Source organism: Primulina tabacum, chromosome 2 (assembly GCF_025594145.1).
Source record: "Primulina tabacum isolate GXHZ01 chromosome 2, ASM2559414v2, whole genome shotgun sequence".
Lineage (NCBI taxonomy): Eukaryota > Viridiplantae > Streptophyta > Magnoliopsida > Lamiales > Gesneriaceae > Primulina > Primulina tabacum.
Genome location: NC_134551.1, coordinates 49,969,598 through 49,990,248, shown reverse-complemented (window position 1 = coordinate 49,990,248; position 20,651 = coordinate 49,969,598). Strand labels below are relative to the sequence as shown.

General features: G+C 35.9%; 3 protein-coding genes across 5 annotated transcripts; all 3 read right to left on the bottom strand.

Moving 5' to 3' along the window:
• Positions 1-1,487: 1,487 nt before the first annotated feature.
• On the bottom strand, positions 1,488-8,100 carry LOC142535278 (DNA polymerase eta). The gene is made up of 16 exons (XM_075641730.1): positions 7,934-8,100; positions 7,036-7,156; positions 6,838-6,949; positions 6,601-6,768; positions 5,960-6,124; positions 5,747-5,850; positions 5,468-5,587; positions 4,754-4,877; positions 4,510-4,623; positions 4,163-4,378; positions 3,465-3,573; positions 3,261-3,385; positions 2,360-2,468; positions 2,158-2,276; positions 1,850-1,910; positions 1,488-1,759 (listed from the first exon to the last, which is right to left on the bottom strand). Exons 1-16 carry the CDS (start codon positions 8,007-8,009, stop codon positions 1,527-1,529), a joined length of 2,076 nt encoding a protein of 691 aa, XP_075497845.1. The 5' UTR covers positions 8,010-8,100; the 3' UTR covers positions 1,488-1,526.
• Positions 8,101-8,906: 806 nt separating this feature from the next.
• LOC142535252 (GTP-binding protein ERG-like) lies at positions 8,907-12,394 on the bottom strand. Of its 2 annotated transcripts, none has more exons than XM_075641728.1 (8): positions 11,715-12,394; positions 11,208-11,297; positions 10,784-10,929; positions 10,136-10,294; positions 10,000-10,066; positions 9,649-9,756; positions 9,425-9,564; positions 8,907-9,348 (listed from the first exon to the last, which is right to left on the bottom strand). In XM_075641728.1, the coding sequence occupies exons 1-8, from the start codon at positions 12,228-12,230 to the stop codon at positions 9,336-9,338; spliced, it is 1,239 nt and encodes a 412-aa protein (XP_075497843.1). In that variant the 5' UTR covers positions 12,231-12,394; the 3' UTR covers positions 8,907-9,335. The 2 variants fall into 2 exon arrangements, with proteins under 2 accessions (XP_075497843.1, XP_075497842.1); XM_075641727.1 differs by having other exon boundaries at positions 8,907-9,356; positions 11,715-12,392.
• Positions 12,395-13,346: 952 nt separating this feature from the next.
• LOC142535294 (protein SUPPRESSOR OF FRI 4-like) lies at positions 13,347-20,376 on the bottom strand. Of its 2 annotated transcripts, XM_075641737.1 has the most exons (7): positions 20,020-20,376; positions 19,611-19,711; positions 15,895-16,021; positions 15,214-15,620; positions 14,490-14,644; positions 14,321-14,374; positions 13,347-13,615 (listed from the first exon to the last, which is right to left on the bottom strand). In XM_075641737.1, exons 1-7 carry the CDS (start codon positions 20,214-20,216, stop codon positions 13,544-13,546), a joined length of 1,113 nt encoding a protein of 370 aa, XP_075497852.1. In that variant the 5' UTR covers positions 20,217-20,376; the 3' UTR covers positions 13,347-13,543. The 2 variants fall into 2 exon arrangements, with proteins under 2 accessions (XP_075497852.1, XP_075497846.1); XM_075641731.1 differs by having other exon boundaries at positions 13,347-14,374.
• Between the last annotated feature and the right edge of the window lie 275 nt (positions 20,377-20,651).

Here is a 20,651-nt window from a genome sequence, read left to right as displayed (position 1 = left end):
TGGATAAAAATGTCGGTCGAGTTGGTAGTTGAGATAACGATAATTTGTCGTTTTTATTTTTAGTTTTTCTGTATCAGAGAGGGTCGAAGACACAATATGACAAATCTTTGTATGCCTACTCTCTTCAGACAAAAATGTCGGTCAAGTTGGGAGTTGAGATAACGATAATTTGGTGTTTTTATTTTTAGTTTTTTTTTATTAGAGAGAGTCGAAGACACAATACGACGAATCTTTGTATGCCTACTTTCTTCGGACTTCAATCTTCATATTGTAACATCGAATCTCCAACCTTTATATGGATGGTTTTTTTAAAAAACAGAATTGTATCACATCACATTGAAAGAAAATTTATATTAGATAATTTATGAGTTTGTAAATTGAAAGTATTTGTATTTGTCATTCTCAAGTTGCAAGTCATCTTACTCGAACTTTTTTTTTTATATATTTGGTAAGTGATCAAAGTTGCCCGTGGATGTAGATATAATTTTATCGAACCATATAAAGTATTGTAATTTTTTGTTACAATATTAAATAATATTTATGAGTTTTATTTTCACTGTGAAAGTAGTGTTGATACTGCGGGTTTTGAGACGGTCATAAACAAGAAGAAAAATAAGAAAATGAAGGGACAAAATCTTGGTAAGAACAAGGATATTGCATTATTCTTTGAAGGGATGGAAGAAACCAGCTCTTGTGACACATAATATGTGAATTTGAATACCACAAACAAGAACTTAAAATGCTCTGGGAATCAAGATATGAGGCGGCAACCCGAAATTGCATCCGATTGTCAATGAAGATGGCTTGTTGGAATATTAGAGGCCTCCACAAGCCTCTAAAACAAAAGAGTGTCCAATCTTTGGTGGGCACTCATAAGATTAACGTTTTTGGTATTTTTGAATCGAAGTTCAATGATCTGTCTCTCCAGAACTTCATGAGAATCCGGTTCTCAGGTATGAAAGTTGCTCAAAATTTTTCTCTTAATAACAAGGGTCGCATTTTAGTTTTTTGAAACCCTGGCTCGGTAGACTTAAGCATTGTTAATATGAGTGAACAGTCCATACATGTTGGCGTTGCTTGTCTAACGACGAATACAACATTTGTAGTTTCGTTTGTCTATGGATTCAATACTATAGTTCAAAGAAGGGTACTTTGTGATGACTTGAAAGCGTTTGGTGCTACTTGTTCAATACTAGGGGACTTCAACAATGTTTTGTCACCGTGTGAAAAGAAAGGAGGGTTGGAAGTTAAAAATTATGAGACAAAAGATTTTGTGGATTGTGTTGTCTCGCTCGACCTTTTGGATCTCCGGTTTAATGGCTGTTTCTTCACTTGGATGAGTCCAGAGGTTTGTAGCAAACTTGATCGAGTTCTTGTTAACCACTGTTGGGATACATCAAACATTGAGGGTTTTGCAAAATTTTTAGCTCCGGGTTCCACAGTTCCTATACGCACGCTATTAATCAAGCTTAAATATACCCACACAGTTATTAAATGTATAGTTTCAGTAAAAGAAAAAATAAAAGTCAGGAGTTTTTGGTTGGTAAAAAATAATGAACAATACTGGAACCCTTTTTCACAGTTTTCGCCTGAGTTTGTGGCTGAAGAAGCGAAGCACGCACTTCTGCTTGTATTTCCGGCGGTAACTCATTCAAGACGACGGGGTCTATTTCATCACTCTTGTAATTCCATGAATTACTTCTTCTTAGTACATCTTCCCCTAAATTGCATTTGCATCCATCAGTTGTGGCCCCAATATCTGCACCAAATACCAAAGAAAATGGACAAGAAACATGTTAGATTGGATTGATACAACATTCTATTTGAAGAACGCTTCACAAACAATTACCAGAGGAAGAGGATGCTTCGTCATTGCTATGGAAAAATCTCAAGATTGATGGGGTAGTTCTCTGTAACACCAAAAATTGGAAGGAATTTTCATCCAACGTTGTCTTGCAAAACTTCTTCAGAAATTTAATAACAAAAACATTAAAACAAACAGAATTCACACACTCTATCAAACTTGATGGAATTCCAAAGGATAATAGAATTAGAAATGTCGAAATTCCGTACAGAAATCTCACGCATCAAACTGTTCCCAGACATAAAGAAATTTTTAACTCCTCGTGCCAGGGTAGAAACAGTGAAAACCCAAACCTTTTCTGTGTCAAACTTCCTTTTCTGTTTCCCTGATTTCACACTAAGTCCACTTCCTTCCGCTACAAATTCCATTTTAGACTGCGTAGGTTTTGATCCGACCCAGCTCTGAACACCTGCTTTACCATTGCTATGAAATCAAACTAATAAAGAGGGAAAAAAGGGCAAACTAAAGCTATGGGAACCATGATATGGAAAAAACCTAAGGATGGTGGCAACAAAATTTCTTCTTTGAGCCTTTCTTTTTGTTCTTTCATTCGGAAGAAAGATAATGGCTGGTTATCTGTAAATTTTGTGCCAAAAACTGAATCCTGCATCACAGAGCAATATAATAAGACTTTAGTTAGTAATACATATGTGATACATATTCATAATTAGTTGAGAGAATCATTAAAGTTTCACAACGACCAGATTATTTTACCATTTGTTACAATAACTACATCTTCTTAACAGAGATTATTTGTAAAAAATGCAAGGAACATTCAGGCTACACAATGTATGGGAGGGATCTTTTAAACATCCAAAAATTCTTGTGTTTCGTTTTTCCAAAACAAACAAAACAAAATTGTTCTATGTGACTCTAGCTCCAAAATTCAAATGATATGGATAGGGGATGAACAGGTGGCAAGGGGAGATTGCTACTCATCACAGGGATAATGGAGCTCAATGAAAAATATTCACCGCATGCTCTTACAGGGGAATACTTGCTTCTCTCCAATAAAAAACCCTGTATTATCATGCATTTGCCTCAATAAATTTTAACAGGGGATCAAGCATTCACACACGTACAAGTGAAAAATTTGCTACCATGATTTCTTTGGTGCTTATCCTATTTCATCTATGTGCAGCATAACTTTCCTCAATGTAATAATGCCTGCACCAACCATATGAAGATGAACACATACACTGAAATACTGCTGGACAAAGCATTCAAACTACAGATTAAAACATCATGTCTTTGTCAAAGTCCAATAAGATAAGAAATTTCCTGTCCGGAGACATTTGATATAAACAAAAAGAGGAAAAAAAGCCTCCATGTCAGCTTCATGTTCATTTTCATGCAAACAAGAACACTTCATTCAGAATACTAAATCAAACCTTGCCTTGCTAACTTCTGTTTCATTTTCTTTCGGATACAAACCAGGCATGTCCTGCTGAGTCTTTGCTTCATCCTCACAAGGGTCTAGCTCTGAACCAGCTAAATGTAATTGTACCAAGCTTCCATGACCTATAGTTTATAGATAGATGAGAATGGGAATCACGTTAACAAAGAGTTGCAATTAGACCAGAATGGTATCATATAGAACCTGAGGACGATAAAGATGCTGCATCATTGGTGAATACATAATCTGATTCTTTTCTGGAGGTAAAATTTTCATCTTCATTGTGGAAATATTTCGTAATTGAGTTGGTCCCCTGATAAAAGTGTTGCAAATAAAAATGAGAAAGAATTGACTATAAACATAAAACAGTCTTAGTTGGATAAAAGACGACGCGGATAAAGATAATTGAAATGGCAAACAGACACAATCAAGTGCTGTCGACATGAAAGTATTAGAAGTCAAAAAAGCACAAAATAGATTCCAGGCTCAAATAAATGGATAATGGGAAAAACTGAAAGTGATTGGTCAAAATTATTTCTTGAAATATCAAACAGCCAGAGGTCTTTGTTTTGCCATCCTTGAAACCCATGGTTGGTTATAGGTGAACAGAAATCACTTGGCTATAGATGTATTTGAAATCAACCTTCAAAAACTCTTTCATTTAATCAGCAATAATAAGTTTATTAAGTTTGTGTATGCGAAATAAACTGATGTATATTAAATAAAACCGGGTGTGTTGCAACTGAGTGTTGCATTAACTAGTAACCTTATGATAAAACAAAAAGTTTCTACAAGAAACTAGGTTACAAATGATTAGATAATGACAAAACAGTTGACAAAAGGAACAAGATTCAAACACAAGAAAGCAAAAGGCAGCAGGACACAGAGTTGCTTCAACTTACAGATGGTATTGCAACAATTTTACTGGCTGACACTGAGAGACCAGTTATTGCCCACTCATGTTGGTTGCTTCCCTTCGCTTTGACATTGTATATGCCAATGTATTCACGCAAACCAGTATGAAATAAGCTGAGAGAGTCCTCTTGAATCTTGTTAGTCCCATACCTTAATGGACAGGACTTTGAGGGAAATTTTTTTAATGATTCAGAGTCATTCAACTGGATTTGAAATATATAAAGTTATCAGATAAGTTCACTAACATAAATCTTTTAAGGCAATAAAATTTGTTTGGAAGAAGATATTTGAACAGATGTTAATTTTAAAAAACTCATTGAGGAAGACCATAAACCTTATATGCACTTGCATGCAGTGTGAGAGTATGAGCGATCCGTTTATTCTGTTCTAGATCAGATTGCAGCCGCTCACTTAGTTCTTCACAAAGCTCATTGAGCCACTTTTGAACCTGCAATTATAGCATAATATAAGGAAGGGAAAATTCAAAATATAAAGTGAAAGGAATAAATTGCAGTATTGTTAGCAAATTGAAACGATTAGTCACTTATAACAGGATCATCTCTTATGAAAATACGTACAGACGAGAGAGTTTTAAGAGCCTGAGGTCCAGGAAATGTCTTCCCAGAACCATGACTTTTGGGAAGAAGGCGACCCTCAACTTCTTCTCCGCAGATCCCTCTTGCAATATTCCATAACCAAGTACTGCACATAAAATAAGGTAAGTCTTGCTTAATGAAAATGCAGAATTCAAATGTGACAGTGCAGGATAAATTATCCCACAACCCACAGTAGTAATAAAGTTCCAATTTCCTGTGACTTTAAAATAGTCTAAAATGAATTTCTACAAAAAGAACACGAAAATTTCAAATTTTTTTTACTACAGTCTAGAAAAAGATCTCCTACACCACAAATGGTCGTGACGTACACAACAAACTCCTCAACTAAGAGGCAAAGAAGTTACATGAACTGCAATTATGTAGTTTTATCTTTTCTTCCTTCTTTTAATATTCAGGCAAAAGCCACAACCATCAGATCTGAAACTGAAAAGCAAGTGTAGAAACGATTCTTAAGGATCTCAACTAATTTGAGTATCTGCTACGTACGATAAGAATCATATCAAATATGGCAGTTTTTTACGCGTTACGGAATGTGCTTGTGATGTCAGTAGCAGTTTGAGTAAGTATAAGAATCAATCAGAATTTATGGAAATGGCCAAATCATTGACGGCAACATTTTTCCTCACATGTAAAAAAATAATCTGAGCATCATGCAAATGTTAAGTAGATGACAACCCAGTATTTCTTCCACAGCGTTCTTGCAGGTTCTCCTCTGAAAACTGCAGTAGATCTCCAACAGTACTCACACCAAGTTCAGTTTCCAGAGAAGTTCCAAGCTTTCCGCCAAGCTGTTTCCTGTAGTAAGGTCTGCGTTAAACTATGCTTATAAACATATAAAATTGAAAATAACAAGCAAATCATGGCAATTCAGCATAAAAACAATAACAGTAATAACCATTTTTGTTAGAAAATATTCTTGAACCATTACAAAACACAAGCTGCAAATCACCATACATTTTCTTTATGGGAAGAGGTTCAAGAAACTTCTTTACAGATGAGAAGGGCACAATGGTTTGTTGAGCAGGCTTATGCATACCACTTGTTAATTTTGCCAGCATCTGATGACACCATAAATACCCCTTTAAAAGTCTAGATAGAAACAGTTTTTTGTGGGTGTGTCAATAATTATAGCACATTTATACATATACGGCTGAAAAATCCTCTGACCTTATTATGAGCAATGCCCGCAGAACATGTAAATTCAGTCTCTTTCAAAACTTCCAGTCTGAGTTCTGCAACAATAAGGGCTCCACATGCTAACAAGTTATCACGATGATCACCATCATTCATAAGAAACCATTCCCTCACACAATCTCTAGCGTTGAGGCCATCCTGGACACAAAGTGAGAAAACAAATACAGCAGCTCTTACAAATGCAAGATAAAGGAATCTGCCAACAAAAGGGAAAGGAAATTCCGCATGTTCCTTTTTTTTCAACATATTCTACTCAAGTCTTTTCCCACGAAAAAGAGAAAATATTGCCTCACAATGACAGACAGGATGCCTCTTCACGGGAATGCCGAATGCCCACATCGAAACCTTGACTTTGGCCACAAAGTATCTGATTAGTGAACAGCATGTAATGTGTGTGCCTGTGCTCCATTGGGGTTCAGGATTGGTGGATAGGGGTAGGAATGCACAAATTTAGGGGAAGTGGTACTTCGTATTCGAGTCACATGTTCAACCTTATCTCAGAACTTTAATAGCACGGTTATTTGACATACTTGGTCATTAACTCACTATGATCATAAACACTAACGACACAATTGAAGCTGCAAGAAAAAAAAAATTGAAGCATGTGATCCAACCAAATGAAGCCCCAACACATGTGACTTAAGTGCTTCTTCATCAGTTAGCTCCAAAATTCCATTGGGGTGTTCAGCTAACATTGTTTCTGCGGCTTCAGTAAGATCAAGATACACTTCATCAATAGAAGCACGCTCACATCGACCTTTCCTGGAGAGAATAGATATGACCTGCAAACATTTCAAATACAATTAGGTGTTATACAAGGTTGATGAAGGAAGGTTTTAATTACTTCAGACCTCTGAACCAGCATTTCGATACACACTCAAATCCGCTTTCCCACGAGCCACAGGAACTTGGACAAGCTGAATTTCAGGACATATTTTCTTTGCTTCATCGCCTCTCATTGAACTTAAAAATTCACACAGAAGATTTCAACATTCAAGAGCAGTGAAAAAATTCACTCGCAAAAGCAGTTTTATAGTTTGAGCATCTACCGTTTAACCCCAAATTTACGGGCTTCATAACCCACAGCAATAAGCCCTCCACCTTTCCAGGAGTTGTATTGTACGACGGCAGTGGGTTGACCTCTTAGATTTGGCTGTTTACGCTGCTCAACTACAGAAACAATGACCATTTATGACAGTGAATAGGGAGAATTTTTAAACAAAAAAAAAGTTAGAGAGATTCTTGGAAGACAGAAGCTTGGTTGTGTTGTGGTCCATAAGATGATAATGCAATGCATAAAGAAATTCAAGCAGAGGAATTCCACTCAAGAGGACAGCATTCACCATTTAGACATTCACCTATAATAGTAGGTTCAAAACAACACAATCGGAGTAACTTAGTGCCAAAGCAAACAAGTTGCCTCGTATCACTAGAAAAACGGTAAATCTGTGCCTCCATCCATACGACATTGACTCTTGCCCATTCCTATAAACATTACATATGTGGTACATATTGCTTTATAAATTACATATCTTTTAGCATTACGACGTATACATTTCTCAAGTTCCTGGACTGGGCGGTGCTTCACCAAAAACACCCCAGCACTCTCTAATCCGTTTATTTGTTTCCTAAGGACATAATTGTCGGCCAATTATCAGAAAAAGGAGTGATCCTGGTTGGGGGTGCACGTGGCATGGTATGTACATAGTAACGAAGTTGCACCATATTTTGTGCATAGCATCACAAGATATTCCCAGGAAACCATAATTATCGAGTAAATAATGCGAAAAAGAAGCCGCCATGGAGAATATGAACAGCACGAAATTCACAGGTCGCTCACTACTTTCTGAGCGAAAACCTTATGACTATTTACCCAGAAAGGAAAAAAGAAATCTTGATAGTGGGTGTGAGTTTACACAAGTACAGAGATATGGAAAGAAAGAAGACCTTGAACATAGAAGCAGTCCATGTCGATGTGGGCGATGACCCTTGCATCCGATGATTCTGGTTTTGCCACCGGCATCTTACCACAATTCTTTGAACCCCTGTCTTTACAGCAGTTGTTGCTCGTTTAAATAGGAGGAGTGTCTGTGCCCGTTCCGTTCCGTTTATCAATTGTTTCATAATAAATTTCAGAAAGGTAAGCTAAAATTTTCTATTGTTTAGTGTGATTATATTGTAAGAAGAAGCAGGTAAATTACTATCGTGCTAATTTTATTTGTTGTTTTCTAAATTAATTTTGTTTTGCTTAAAATTATGATCTATCGTGAAAAGTGAAACAGAACCAGTCATCCACCATGAAACAGCTCTAGTAAAGGAAGCATAAACAATCGCAATCCATGAAGCTCTGAGCTGGATAAAAGACATGGGCTACGACGAGGTAATAGTGGAAACAGACTCAAAGATATCAGCAGATGCAATCTTGTTGTGATATCACTAGGAATCAGAGTTCGCTTAAAGTCGAACACGTTAGGAGACAAACAAATAGAGTCACTCATATATTAGTTAAAACGACTCTCAACAAGATTGTTTTGGTATTTCTGTTGTATTACCACTCTCTATTAGCTCTATCATTTTGAACGATTGTAATCATCAAGTTGAAGTCGAATAAATGATATTGGTTGATTTCAAAAAAAAAATTTAAATAATTTATTGATATCTGTTTGTACATACAAAATTACCAATATACTTGTTCTCTACATGCAAAATGAGTGATTGAGTTAAAAACCAGGTTAAATCAAAATGTAAAGAATCCCCACTTAAAAGTCCAACTTCGCGCCATCATTTGAAAACTCAACTCGAAATGGCAATAAAGTGGCTTTTATGCATAGCTGAACTCGTGAAAATTTCAATTTGATTTTAACAATATTATATTGTATTCAAATTATTAAACAACGAGGAAATCCAAAATGCTAAAAAATATTAAAATTAGCATCATATTATGTATAAAAAGATCCCATAATTATGAATATGAGCCTTAGCTCAATGTAAAATTCAGACATTAAAATATCAAAACATCATTGTACAAGTCCAAGTGGTGTGGCATGTCACAAATTATTTCCCAGTCCATACTTGGATGTGAATCTAAAAACTCACGGTTCTTCCTCAACAAGGTAATCACCCACCCTTCACTTTAGTTCTCTTTCAATGCATTGAGCTAATCCACTCCTTTCTAAAACTTAACCAACTTGAGAAATAATTCTGTATAATTCACAATCCCTTCTGGCTTCTGTAAAACACACCCACTGGTTGGTTAATTTACAGCATATATGATGATTCCTCGGATCATTTAACTCTAACCATGAGAATAAGATGCACATTCTTCTTGAATATGGATCGAAGCTCTTCGTTAGCTTCCATTCCTATCCGCCTGCATCATTATTTTATTATTCGCAGAAACATAAAAAATTATGAGAAAAAATTATGAAGCATGCTCACCCTATTTTGGACCCTTTACTCCCGACTAAAATTTTGCGTTGGCTCATCTTGTGAGTAATGAAATGTTGCTCGATCCGGAGAGAACCGTCTCTCAATTCCTTCCACCCCATCAAACGATGTTCAATGTCATATGGTATTTCCTAGGTTTGCGGAAAATTAATAAACACTCACTTGTCTCCCACATAAGGCATCACAACAAATAATGCAATGCAAGTTTAAATTACCTGATGCACATGATCCAACAATCTCTCCCTCACAACCTCTAGTGATATGTTCTTCATAACTTCTTCACTCATGCCCAAGGGTTCTTCGTCCCATGGTCTTTTCACTCCCTAACCAATAATATAAGAGCCAATTGTAAAGCTCTGTGGAGTTCTCATTTCGTTTATTTGCTATGTGCATACACAAAGGTAGGAAATACAACAGATTTTCACCGATCGAAAAAAAAAATGAGAAAAACAAGAAACATAAGTTACAGAAATGCAGAACATACTTCAAATTTTCGCAAACTTTTTTCCATCCAAATGTTGGAACATTTTATTTATTAAAATTGATGTCCGTTAACTAATAACTACCTGCTCCATTAAATATTGAGTAAGATCTCTCACTCCGGCACCCTTCAGTCCTGAAATCATGAAGTACCTAGCAAGGCAGTAAAACTAACATCAGGCATCATTTAGATGAATAGTCAACTAGAGATGAAGTATTTACCTTTCATATCCAGGAAGGTCCCTGAATTCCTCAGAAACTTTTTGAAGCTCATTCTTCTTTGTGACTAAATCAACCTTATTCATGCATAACACACGCTTTTGGTTTGGGTATTGTATTGACCCCATTCTTTCAATCAATCTCACCACTCTTGAGTCAGGTCTAGATTCATGAAAATAAGAAGACAAGTCAAACCTCCACAATTCAAAAGCCACATAATAAAACAAGGATACACCACAGCAAAACGGTGAAACAGCTGCAAGTTGAAAATATCACACTCATATATAATCCATCATTAGAATTACAACTTATGAACTTCCTGATCTGTGTCAGTAAAATAGTTCACTTTGTTCTGAATAATAACACACACAGAGAAATGGATGCACATGTCTTTCAGTGTTGACAGAGCCTTCAGTTAACTAAATGTGAAACCACATCTTTCTGAATAATACCACCTCACATAAACATAAATAGATAATTTATGTGCATCATATGACAAAAAGACTATTTACGAACTTAATCCATCCTTCATACACAGAATATCTACAGTATAGCTTCAAGAAATTACACCAAATTTAGAAAAGGGATGACAAGATATTGGGGAACATCAGACAAAATAAACTGGCCAAATCACTGAAAGAAAAGCTGAACCTGGTTAGATGCCGGTGCACATCAAAAATAACTATCAGAACGTCATATAAGTAAATGGAACTCCATGCACTTTCATTCCGGATTTTGATATCATTGTAAGGAAATCCACTTTTCTTGAGCATAAGACCTGGAGTATCAAAAAAACACTGAAAGAATATCACAATTAGTTGGAAACCATCAACAGTAGTAGTTGGATTTGGGGTAATTAAATATTCCTCTCAAGAGTAATTATATTCTTTCTAGTGTAAGGATTAAGGCATAAGACCACACTCCAGGGGATTAATTATGGGCACCATAAAGAAAATAAACTTACAGAGAAATCGAATCAAGGTGATAAAATACCAGAAGTACATAGTCAAACGCATATGCTCTCACATGATACTTATAAAACTGAAGGAAATCAAGTAGTCAGATCTAAACGTACAATTTGGGTATCGCCTTTAGTCAAAACTCCCAGCACCTCATGCGTTGTGGTATTTATCTTCCGTGAAACTGCTGAAACTTTAGTCCCAACCTGGGAAAAGAAAGTCATGAAGATGGCAAATTAGGTAACTGTTTAAAGTTTTCTCTTCATCCATACCTTACGCACACAGAGAAATATAAAACGTGGCCAGAATCAATTACCAACATAGCTACATGAAACGGAAGAACAATTCTAGAACAGAACTTCCAAAGACATCGAACCAATTGCAATTGTTCTTAGATCCCAATAAAAATAAGCAGCCAATAAACAAATGCATCAGCACTTAATAAACTAGTCAATAGCTAGCTTGTTATGGATAAGTCTATCTAGAGCAAGGATGCAACTTAACCAACGAATGTATTATTTGAAAAATTCACCCCAACCATGACCAAAACTCAAAGGTCAAAGCTTTTGGTCTGTAGACAGAAGGCAAAGCAAAAACGAAAAAAAATAGAAAGAGAAAAGGACCATGAAATTAGTGAGAGCAGATTTCCCAGCATTGGGAGCCCCGATAACGCCAACAGACAGAGACTTCTGATCCTCCTCCTTGACCTCCCTAACCTCCACATCCCCGTCCTCATCTTCTACATCCAAAGACGGCTCCAGTAGCGCCTTTGCCAAAGCGGCGGCCTTGTTCTTCTTCTCCTCCTCCCTCCTCAAGATTCTCATATGCGACACATCTTCCCCAAAAACTTTGCTTTTTATCGTGTCCCTGTACGTATTGGACCACGTTGCATCATCATTGCAAGTATTATTACCACCATCATTGGGTTTCAAGTCAACATTGAAGTCGTCATAATGGGAGCTATCAAACACGGCCTCTTGTGGGTCTTCAAATTCCCCGGAATATGTGGGAGAAAAGGGGTCAGGGTGCTGAGGCTCGGCGGAATAAAAACGATGTAGAAAGGGAGAATTGAATAGAGTGAATTGAGCGGAGGAGAGTGAGGCCCGTAGCGTTCTCAATGGCGCCCGAACGACTATCATAATTTGAAGAGAAATAGCCGCGCGTTAATCAGCAGAACCTAGTGTGGATGTATGCGTCTGTGCTGTAGTTAGATGCGGAGGACGGAAGGTTTTCTATATTGGAAAGGGTTTAGAGACAACGGAGGCTAGGAGCGGAAGGTTGGGGCATGATGGTCATTTCGTAAAAGAAAAACGTAATTGATTTTAAAAATAAATCAGACCTTGTTAATTGATAATTAATTATTCTGTGAAAACAAGAAGAAGAAGTGTTAACTAATTTGGAGTCATATTTATGGAGAAGGGGAAAAACAAAATCAACCCCAATTTGATTTTGTTTTTTATTTCATCCATTGATTAAAAAAAGAAGAAGATATATTTCTCATTTTTTTTAATGGTTTTGTTTGAATTAATTAATATATCATTAAGATTTTTTAATTATATATCTTGATTTCATTTAAATTTGACTCATGTTTTACAAAAAAATTAAAATTATAAATCATAATATTATCTATATATATCTTCAGTATCATATATCATATATCATTTATCATCTCAATCTCACAAACTAAATTTGATATAAGTAGATATCTTATGAGACGTTCTTACGAATCTTTATATGTGAGACGTGTCAACTCGACATATATTCACAATAAAAAGTAATACTCTTAGCATAAAAAATAATATTTTTTCATGGATGACCCAAATAGAAAACATGTCTCATAAAATACGATCCATGAGACCGTCTCACACAAATTTTTATCATATGATATATTATACGAAGTTTCTATTCTAATACCACAAGCCAAATAATGTTTTATATAAACTTTGTATTTTCTAATTCACACTCTTCACCTAATGTAATCAATCCATTTTTAATCTGATAATATACTCGTTTTTACAAAAAATTTATTAAAACAGAAAAATTCGAGAAAAAAGTAGAGAAAGAACAGTCCATTTCGCCCAACTAATGACCGGCATAGAGCCAAGAATCCATATCACCAACTAATACTCATTTATAAACGGCGTCGATTTGGTTCAAGTATGTGAAAATATAAATGTGAAAATATAAAACATAAATCAAGTATGTCAAAATGGCATTTATTGTAAAACATGGAAAAAAGATGAATCATTTTGAGATCCTAAAAATTCCAAAACATATATATATTTAATTTTGACAACAGTGTAAAATGGCTATTATCCTGAAACTTGACTCGAAAAGAATACAACAAATAAATTAAAAGAACCGTAACAGCAAGTTCTCCAACCGATGTTAAAAATTGGACTGACTCGAAAAGATGCAATCCCATCCCAGCTGCTGTACTCATGCATCATCACTAAAAAGACATGCGACCTGCGAGCCTGCTCTCTGATATTCTTCTGTCTATTGCTGCATCAATTGAGCTCATCTGAAACAGACAACCCCGTCAGAACTTAATAGGGAAGAAAAACAGCTGGCATTCTCATAATCAGCTATGGAAAAGCAGAGCTTAGCTTACAGTCGGCAGATACCAAAACTTTGCAAAAAAAGGCTGACCTGGACTATTGAATCCACATCGATTTATTATCGTACAACATGTACGGGAAAAATTGTAGTTCCAGCAAACCCAAGACTTTGTGATCAATCACAACGTGAGTTTTAAAATAGAAATATTAAATTCCTAGTGTGTAAATGCACACATTCTGATCTTAATCTTTATCAATGTTCGAGAGCCCTGAAGTGGTTATAGAAATTAAATTACTATTTGTCAGCAAAGATGACGAAAATACCTACTTGAACTTTGTTGACCTCAAAATTGGTGGAATTGCTTGCAAACCGGAGAATGACCAAGCAAAGATAAAACATCTCCACATCAATGGTATTGAAAAAGTAGCAACGTATCGATCAAATTGCTAAGATGTTTTTCTCGGTGTATTTAAAAGTACATGCAGAAATACAAACGTAACAAAAAAAATTTATTGTGATAGCAGAGTAAATAAAAGTATGTGCAGAAAGACAAACATAACAAAAAAGTGAAGGTTTTAGACCACAAAATGCAATTCCGGACCACCTGGGTTGAGTGACTCAACCATCGTCCACAGAAGAATATCAGCTTTAGGCAATTATGACTTACCTGGCTATTCTCATCGTGCACCTGATACTTCGATAATGACATTCTTCTTTCCTCCTGAAACAATTTACACCACAAGCGAGTTCAATGACTACCGTCCGATGGAGGTGAAGCACTAGAAGCATTCGGTATTCCATAAACAAACTTCAGATAAGAAAAGAAAACTACTAACCATGGACATTGCCTCATCATCCCACACTAAATAAACCTCGTTTGTTGCAGGCAGGGTAACTGGAGCCTTATTTGCAATTACCGGAGGGGGTCCAATAGAAGGCCCACCAGTATTCGGGCCAGATGCATAAGAATGTGAATTAACGGATGTCACAACTGTAACAAATAATTGTACAAGACAATAATTTAGACAGAGCACGAAATATATTTAGTTGTGAAGTTTAAAGGAATAGAAAGCAGTAAAACCATAATAAAAAAAACAAACATCAGCATTCTGTCCATACTTAGTACCAGTATCAACATTGTTGATTCCTACAAACTAATAGGAAAAAACCCAAATGTTTTTCCTGTATAATCAAAGAAAAATTATACTACAGCATATAAATCTTTCGCAGCAGATATGAATAACTATATCGTGGATTAAAACTGAAATAAAACCTTAACAATCGTAATTATAAAAATAATTATATAAAATATAATCATAATGAGTATCACTCATAAATGTAGCTGACTGACAGAAAACACGATAGCATGTTTCGGCAGAAGTGTTTAGTTATCAAGGCATGATTTGACTCAGCCAGCACTTCAGTTACATTCTAAAAAAATCTGGTAGGTTAATATTTCATTCTGACCTGAAATAAATCTAACAGTAATTATTGTCCAAACCATATAAAAAGACAAAGGTAAAAAACACAGGGAAAAGAAGAATGAAAAGGACACAAAACCTGAAATCCCCGATGTATGATAGCTATTAGGTGGCAATGTGCTGCCTCCGAAGTTGGACTCGGCGCTCTTCATATCAAAAGTACTTGATGGCAGGCTCATTGGAGGAGCAGAAAATGGCGAACTTTGAGAATTAACACTATTGCTAGGAACAACAGGAAACAAAGGTTGAGACACAGACATGGCAGCTGTAGCAGCAGGCATCCCCGGAGGAGCAATTGGTAATGACTGTTGATGCCCAGGGGGGATGGCAGGTGGTACAGAGAGCCTCACATTCTGCACAGGAAATAAAGGTTGTTGCGGCAAAGGAGCAGCAGGAGGAACTGAAATAGCTGGATGTTGTGGATACCAAGGTTGTGGGTGAGGTGGGACTGGCCAACCAGCAGGAGGCATAGGAATCCGTGGATAACTGCATCAATAAGGCAAGTATTTTTGCTCAATGATGGCAATGTTTCCACAAGATACTAATGTTCTTAAGAATAAAAGAAATTACATTTATTTGTAGCCTTATTCTACAAATCACAAGCATAGAATAACATTTTCGATGTAGGTACATTATCAGATACTAACATGCAAGCAAAAAAAGCAATCGATCGTTTTATTTTTTCACTTTCTCTAAGTTAATATATTTTATATACATAACAAAGTAAAGTTCAATGAAATCTTGTTAAACGAAAGCATACAGGGGAGGCATTGTTCCCAGAGTTGGCCGGGGAGGATATCCAGTACCAATTGTTCCCGGAATCATACCGCCGACAATTTGGGATGATGCAAGATCAACTTTGGATGTTTTTGCAGGAGTCTCATGCTCTGTAAAAAATAACAATAATAAAAATCATGAAGATATGAGCCTGATGGAGACTTATATCTGTAATTTCAGCAAAAGTCAATCTGAGCCCTCTAAATATTAAAAAGGTTAAAATAAAGTATCAATTATCAACTGAAGAATAATATATAGCTTAGACTGCATAATTCCAAATTTCAATTTCAAGGTATTACAGCAAGTCCATCTTATGAGGTTCATACTGATCACATAATCAGATTCAATTATGTTTTTTTGCTCACTGACCTAACCCTTTGGTTCTCAAAGCAGAACTAAATCTGTTGAGAAATTGAATTGACGGCAAAAAAGATTCTAAAGGAAAATACTCAAAAAATGGTCTGGTTCAGTTTGATTTCAGTTATTTCTCTTTCAAAAATCCCACCTAACATAAATCAGACAATATAAAATACCCTGGACACCCCCATCCATTAAATATGGCATAACCAGCAACAGGAACAATCATGGTTCACCGGAGCGGCCGCGTCTTAGCCGGAACGGCCGTTCTGGAACGGGAACGGCCCCTAGCGCGTCAAAGTTCCAGTACAAAACGTTGAGTGTAGTGTCACGCCGTTTTGTGTCGTGAAATCGGCGATATCTCGGCCGGAACGGAACGGCCGGTGCAAATGGAACGGTTCGGCTGTTCAAAATGAATTTGGATGAGCTTATGGATGAAGAAGACTTGGATGCACAGAAGAAATTTGAAAACTAATGAGTTGGCCTGTGGGGACAAGACTAGTAAAAGTTAAAACAATGGACCGAGAGTGCCGAGAGTAAGAAAAGAGGAGTAAGAAAAGAGTGTCAGACAACTTGCAAAAGAATCAATAATTTGTATCAATAATTTCAAGTCTATCTTCCTATTTCATATTAAGAAATCGTAAAAATCATCTCTCTATTTAAAAACCTCTCTTGTTGCTGAGTTTCTCCTTTGTACACAAATATTTGTAATCTGGATTTGGAAGCTTTTATTTGGATTTGGAAGCTAATTATCGACAAAGTTTAACTAAGGTGATATTTATTTTGAAGTATTTACGTTAATAATACTAATGTTATATATGTTCCACTAATAAATGTAGTTGATTATGATATAAAAAAAAAGAAATTTTGTTAATTAATGTATTGTGGCCTTGTCGTATACTTAGTTAATTATGTATAATTCACTTAGTTAATCATTAGTTTTATTAAAAAGTATTTAAATTTACGTTGATAAATTATCTGTAAAATTATAGAATAAATATTTTTGGTTGATATTGTCAATTTAGAGAGTGAAAAAATGAAGTGGGTTGTGAATTTGTAAATTTAAGTATTTTGTAGAATGGCTCCAAAACCCGATATTGGTTGGGAGTTCGGTGATATGGTAGGTGATAATCGAAAGACAGTAAAATGCAAATTTTGTGAAAAAGTTGTAACCGGAGGAGTTACGAGATTAAAAGAGCATATTGCACACGTTACTGGAAATGTCGAAACATGTTATAAAGCTCCCAAGGAAATATCTTTGATGTTACGAAAACATCTCCAAGATTCGAAGTCAAAACGAAATTTATTGAAAAAGAAAAAAGAAAAAGTATTAGAATCAATACAACAAAGTATACATGGATTGGAAAGTGATAGTAGCAGTGAAGATGCTTCAGAAGATATTGAAACTCGAGAATTGCGAAAAGTCATGAAGGAAAGCCGTAAAACAAGGGTTTTTGAGGAGGAAATGCGTAACCGACACGATCTAGGTAAACAATATATAAACAATATTATTAATTTGTGTGTACATACATTATTAATTTATTTCGCATGTCTAATCTTAAATTTTATAATTGTAGGATTTCCTGGTGCTAGTTCATCTTTTGGCCTAAATCCTGGTTTAAAAAGAGATATGCCTCGCAGCTTTAGTGTAAAAGATGGATCTCAATTACCATCAAAAGGGATTGACTCATTTATGTTTCCCTCAAAACGTAAGAGTATAAAAAATTGGTTTGCTGTTGAAAAAGTCAAAGAAGTTGGGAAAGCTGTTTCAAAATGGTTTATATACAATGCTATTCCATTCAATGCAGCAGATAGTGGACCATATTATCAATCCATGATTAATACCATTGCAGAGGCTGGAACTGGAATAAAAGGTCCCTCAGGACGCCAAATTGGTGGGGTTTATTTACAAGATGAGGTGGATGAGATAAATAATTATCTGAATACATTAAAATCTAAATGGCCCAAGTACGGGTGTACAGTTATGTGTGATGGTTGGAGCACGCGCAACAAGCATCCGATCATCAATTTTATGATTTATTGTGATCGTAATATGGTATTTCATAGTTCAGTTGATTGCTCCAACAAAACAAAGACAGCTGATTTCGTGGATTTGATTATGGATCGTCTCATTATATCGGTGATAGATACAATGAATCTGAGAGTTATTTTGATGGTGCTCGCAATAGATTTCCTAATCATTCATCATCTATAAGGAGTGGTTTTGGACGTCGTGGTCCTGAGTATGGATCTTCGAGTACGGCTGCTAGTTCTAGTGGATATCGTGGATTCGGGTATTACAGTCGACGTGACGAAACACTTTTACAGAGTCATTCATCTCATTCCAATGACCACTCATCCACCCAGTCAAATCAATATCCCTATGGACAACTTGGTGATAATTTATATCGATATCCACATGTTAGAAATCAATTTGATCAACTGGATACTCAGGGAGAAAATATTGATGATTTAGCTCCTCCCCGTCACTCCTCATGGTATTAGCTCTGGTAAGGTGCAATTTTTACGATATATTTTTTAATGTGCTAGTATTGTAAAATAATTTGTATTGAAGTATTAATTTTTAATGATTTTATATATTTTAATATAATGTAATTTATATATTTCTACAAAATTGATATAGGTCGTTTTTACGTGTTTTATTGCATTAGTTTAGTGTATGTTTTCATCATTATTGTGTGTGTTTTATGCATATTATGTCATTTTAGTATTAGCATTTGCATTTGATCATAGCTCACTTCAATTCTAAAATTTGCAGGTAAAATACGCAACAAGCCTTACTTGACTATATTATTTTAGTTGAACTTTTTTGTGAAAGTTTTGCTCGATCACAAATTTTACTAACATTTTGAATTAATTTTTTTTGTAAGTCCGCGCCGCGACCGTTCCGTGACGAAATATTGGAACTGGAACGGTGGTCGCCGCGACGAGTTCCGCGACAGTTCCGACGAACCATGGGAACAATACATCTACCAGAGTCACTGATGGAGTTCAGACCTCCTGGGTCCTGATATCCGTACAAAGCTTTTGTCGTGTGTAGTGCAAAGAAAAGACATGTTTATTGAGTAAAGGCAATATATAGATAACAGATGGAAGAGAAAGACAGCTCGGCATAATGACTTAATTTCTTAATAGACATTAAATGGATATCTACACTGACAGTCCTTTGAAAGGAGGGTATGTGTTTCCCCGGAAGTGACATTGTCTTGGTGTTGCACCAAAGCATCGGAAAATATGAACCAAACAAAATATCATCTGTAGATGGTTCACCGGTGAATACTAAACCAAACCAAAAGGGAAAATTCATAATAGAAAGCGTACCTTCCTCTCCATAATGAGCTGCGAGAACATCAGCTGGAATTCCTTGCATTCCATAAATTTCAATCTCTGTTGATTCCCTTCCAGGTTTTGCATTTGGAACTCTGTGACAGGAATGTTATCATATTAATCGGTAGAAAAATACAACGTTAAGAATTCTAGGGAAACATCAAAACTCAAATAAATCACTGATATCAATTTTCTGGGAATTTAGAAACCCTAGTTAGGCTTAGGCCCCAAGGTAGTTAAATGAACAAAAGAAAACAAAAGATTCAATGTCCAGGTCCCAATAGAAAAAATTGGCATTACAATCGATATCGAAAACTCAAACATGGTTAAATAATATGAACAGCTTTATGGTGAATTCTTGCGTGTGAGGGTGGAGGACAAGATGAAAAAGAGAGGCACTGACTGGGAGACTTGTTCCTTGTGAACCTGGAGGACATGTATGGCCATGCCGCTTGCGGTGGAGAGTTTTTTGTGGCAAACGTGGCACTTGAAGTGCTTGGCCTTCTGGTGCTGCACCAATATCTTCTCGTCCTCGAACTCTCTGTCGCAGTAATAGCACCACATCTTATCTACAGATCCTCTCTTCTTCTTTTTCCCCATTGGAGTTCGATTCGATTCTTCTCTCCTCTCCGAGTTCCTGTTCGAAAAGTTGAATTCTGTTTCGGTTCTGGGAGAAAGGGGAACAATCTAGGGTTTCGGAGGGAAATTCTGCTCGCAATTGGCCCGGCGACTAAAACAAACCCCCCAAACCCCAAGGCAATGTTTTGTAGGCGAAATTTATTTTAGTGTATTATATTTATTATTTATTACTCATTACTCTGCGGTACTGAAATTCTTCGATTTTATTATCTCACTCGTGTTACATTAATTATTAAAATTAATAAGTATGAGAATTTAAACAATTATTTAAGATTATTGATCAAATGAATATTAATACTCTCTCAAGAAGAGGCGGACATTCTTGAACGATTAAAACATTGAAATAGTATTACAGAAAGTTTGATAAGATTAATCCTCTGTCTTAGTAATATTTTT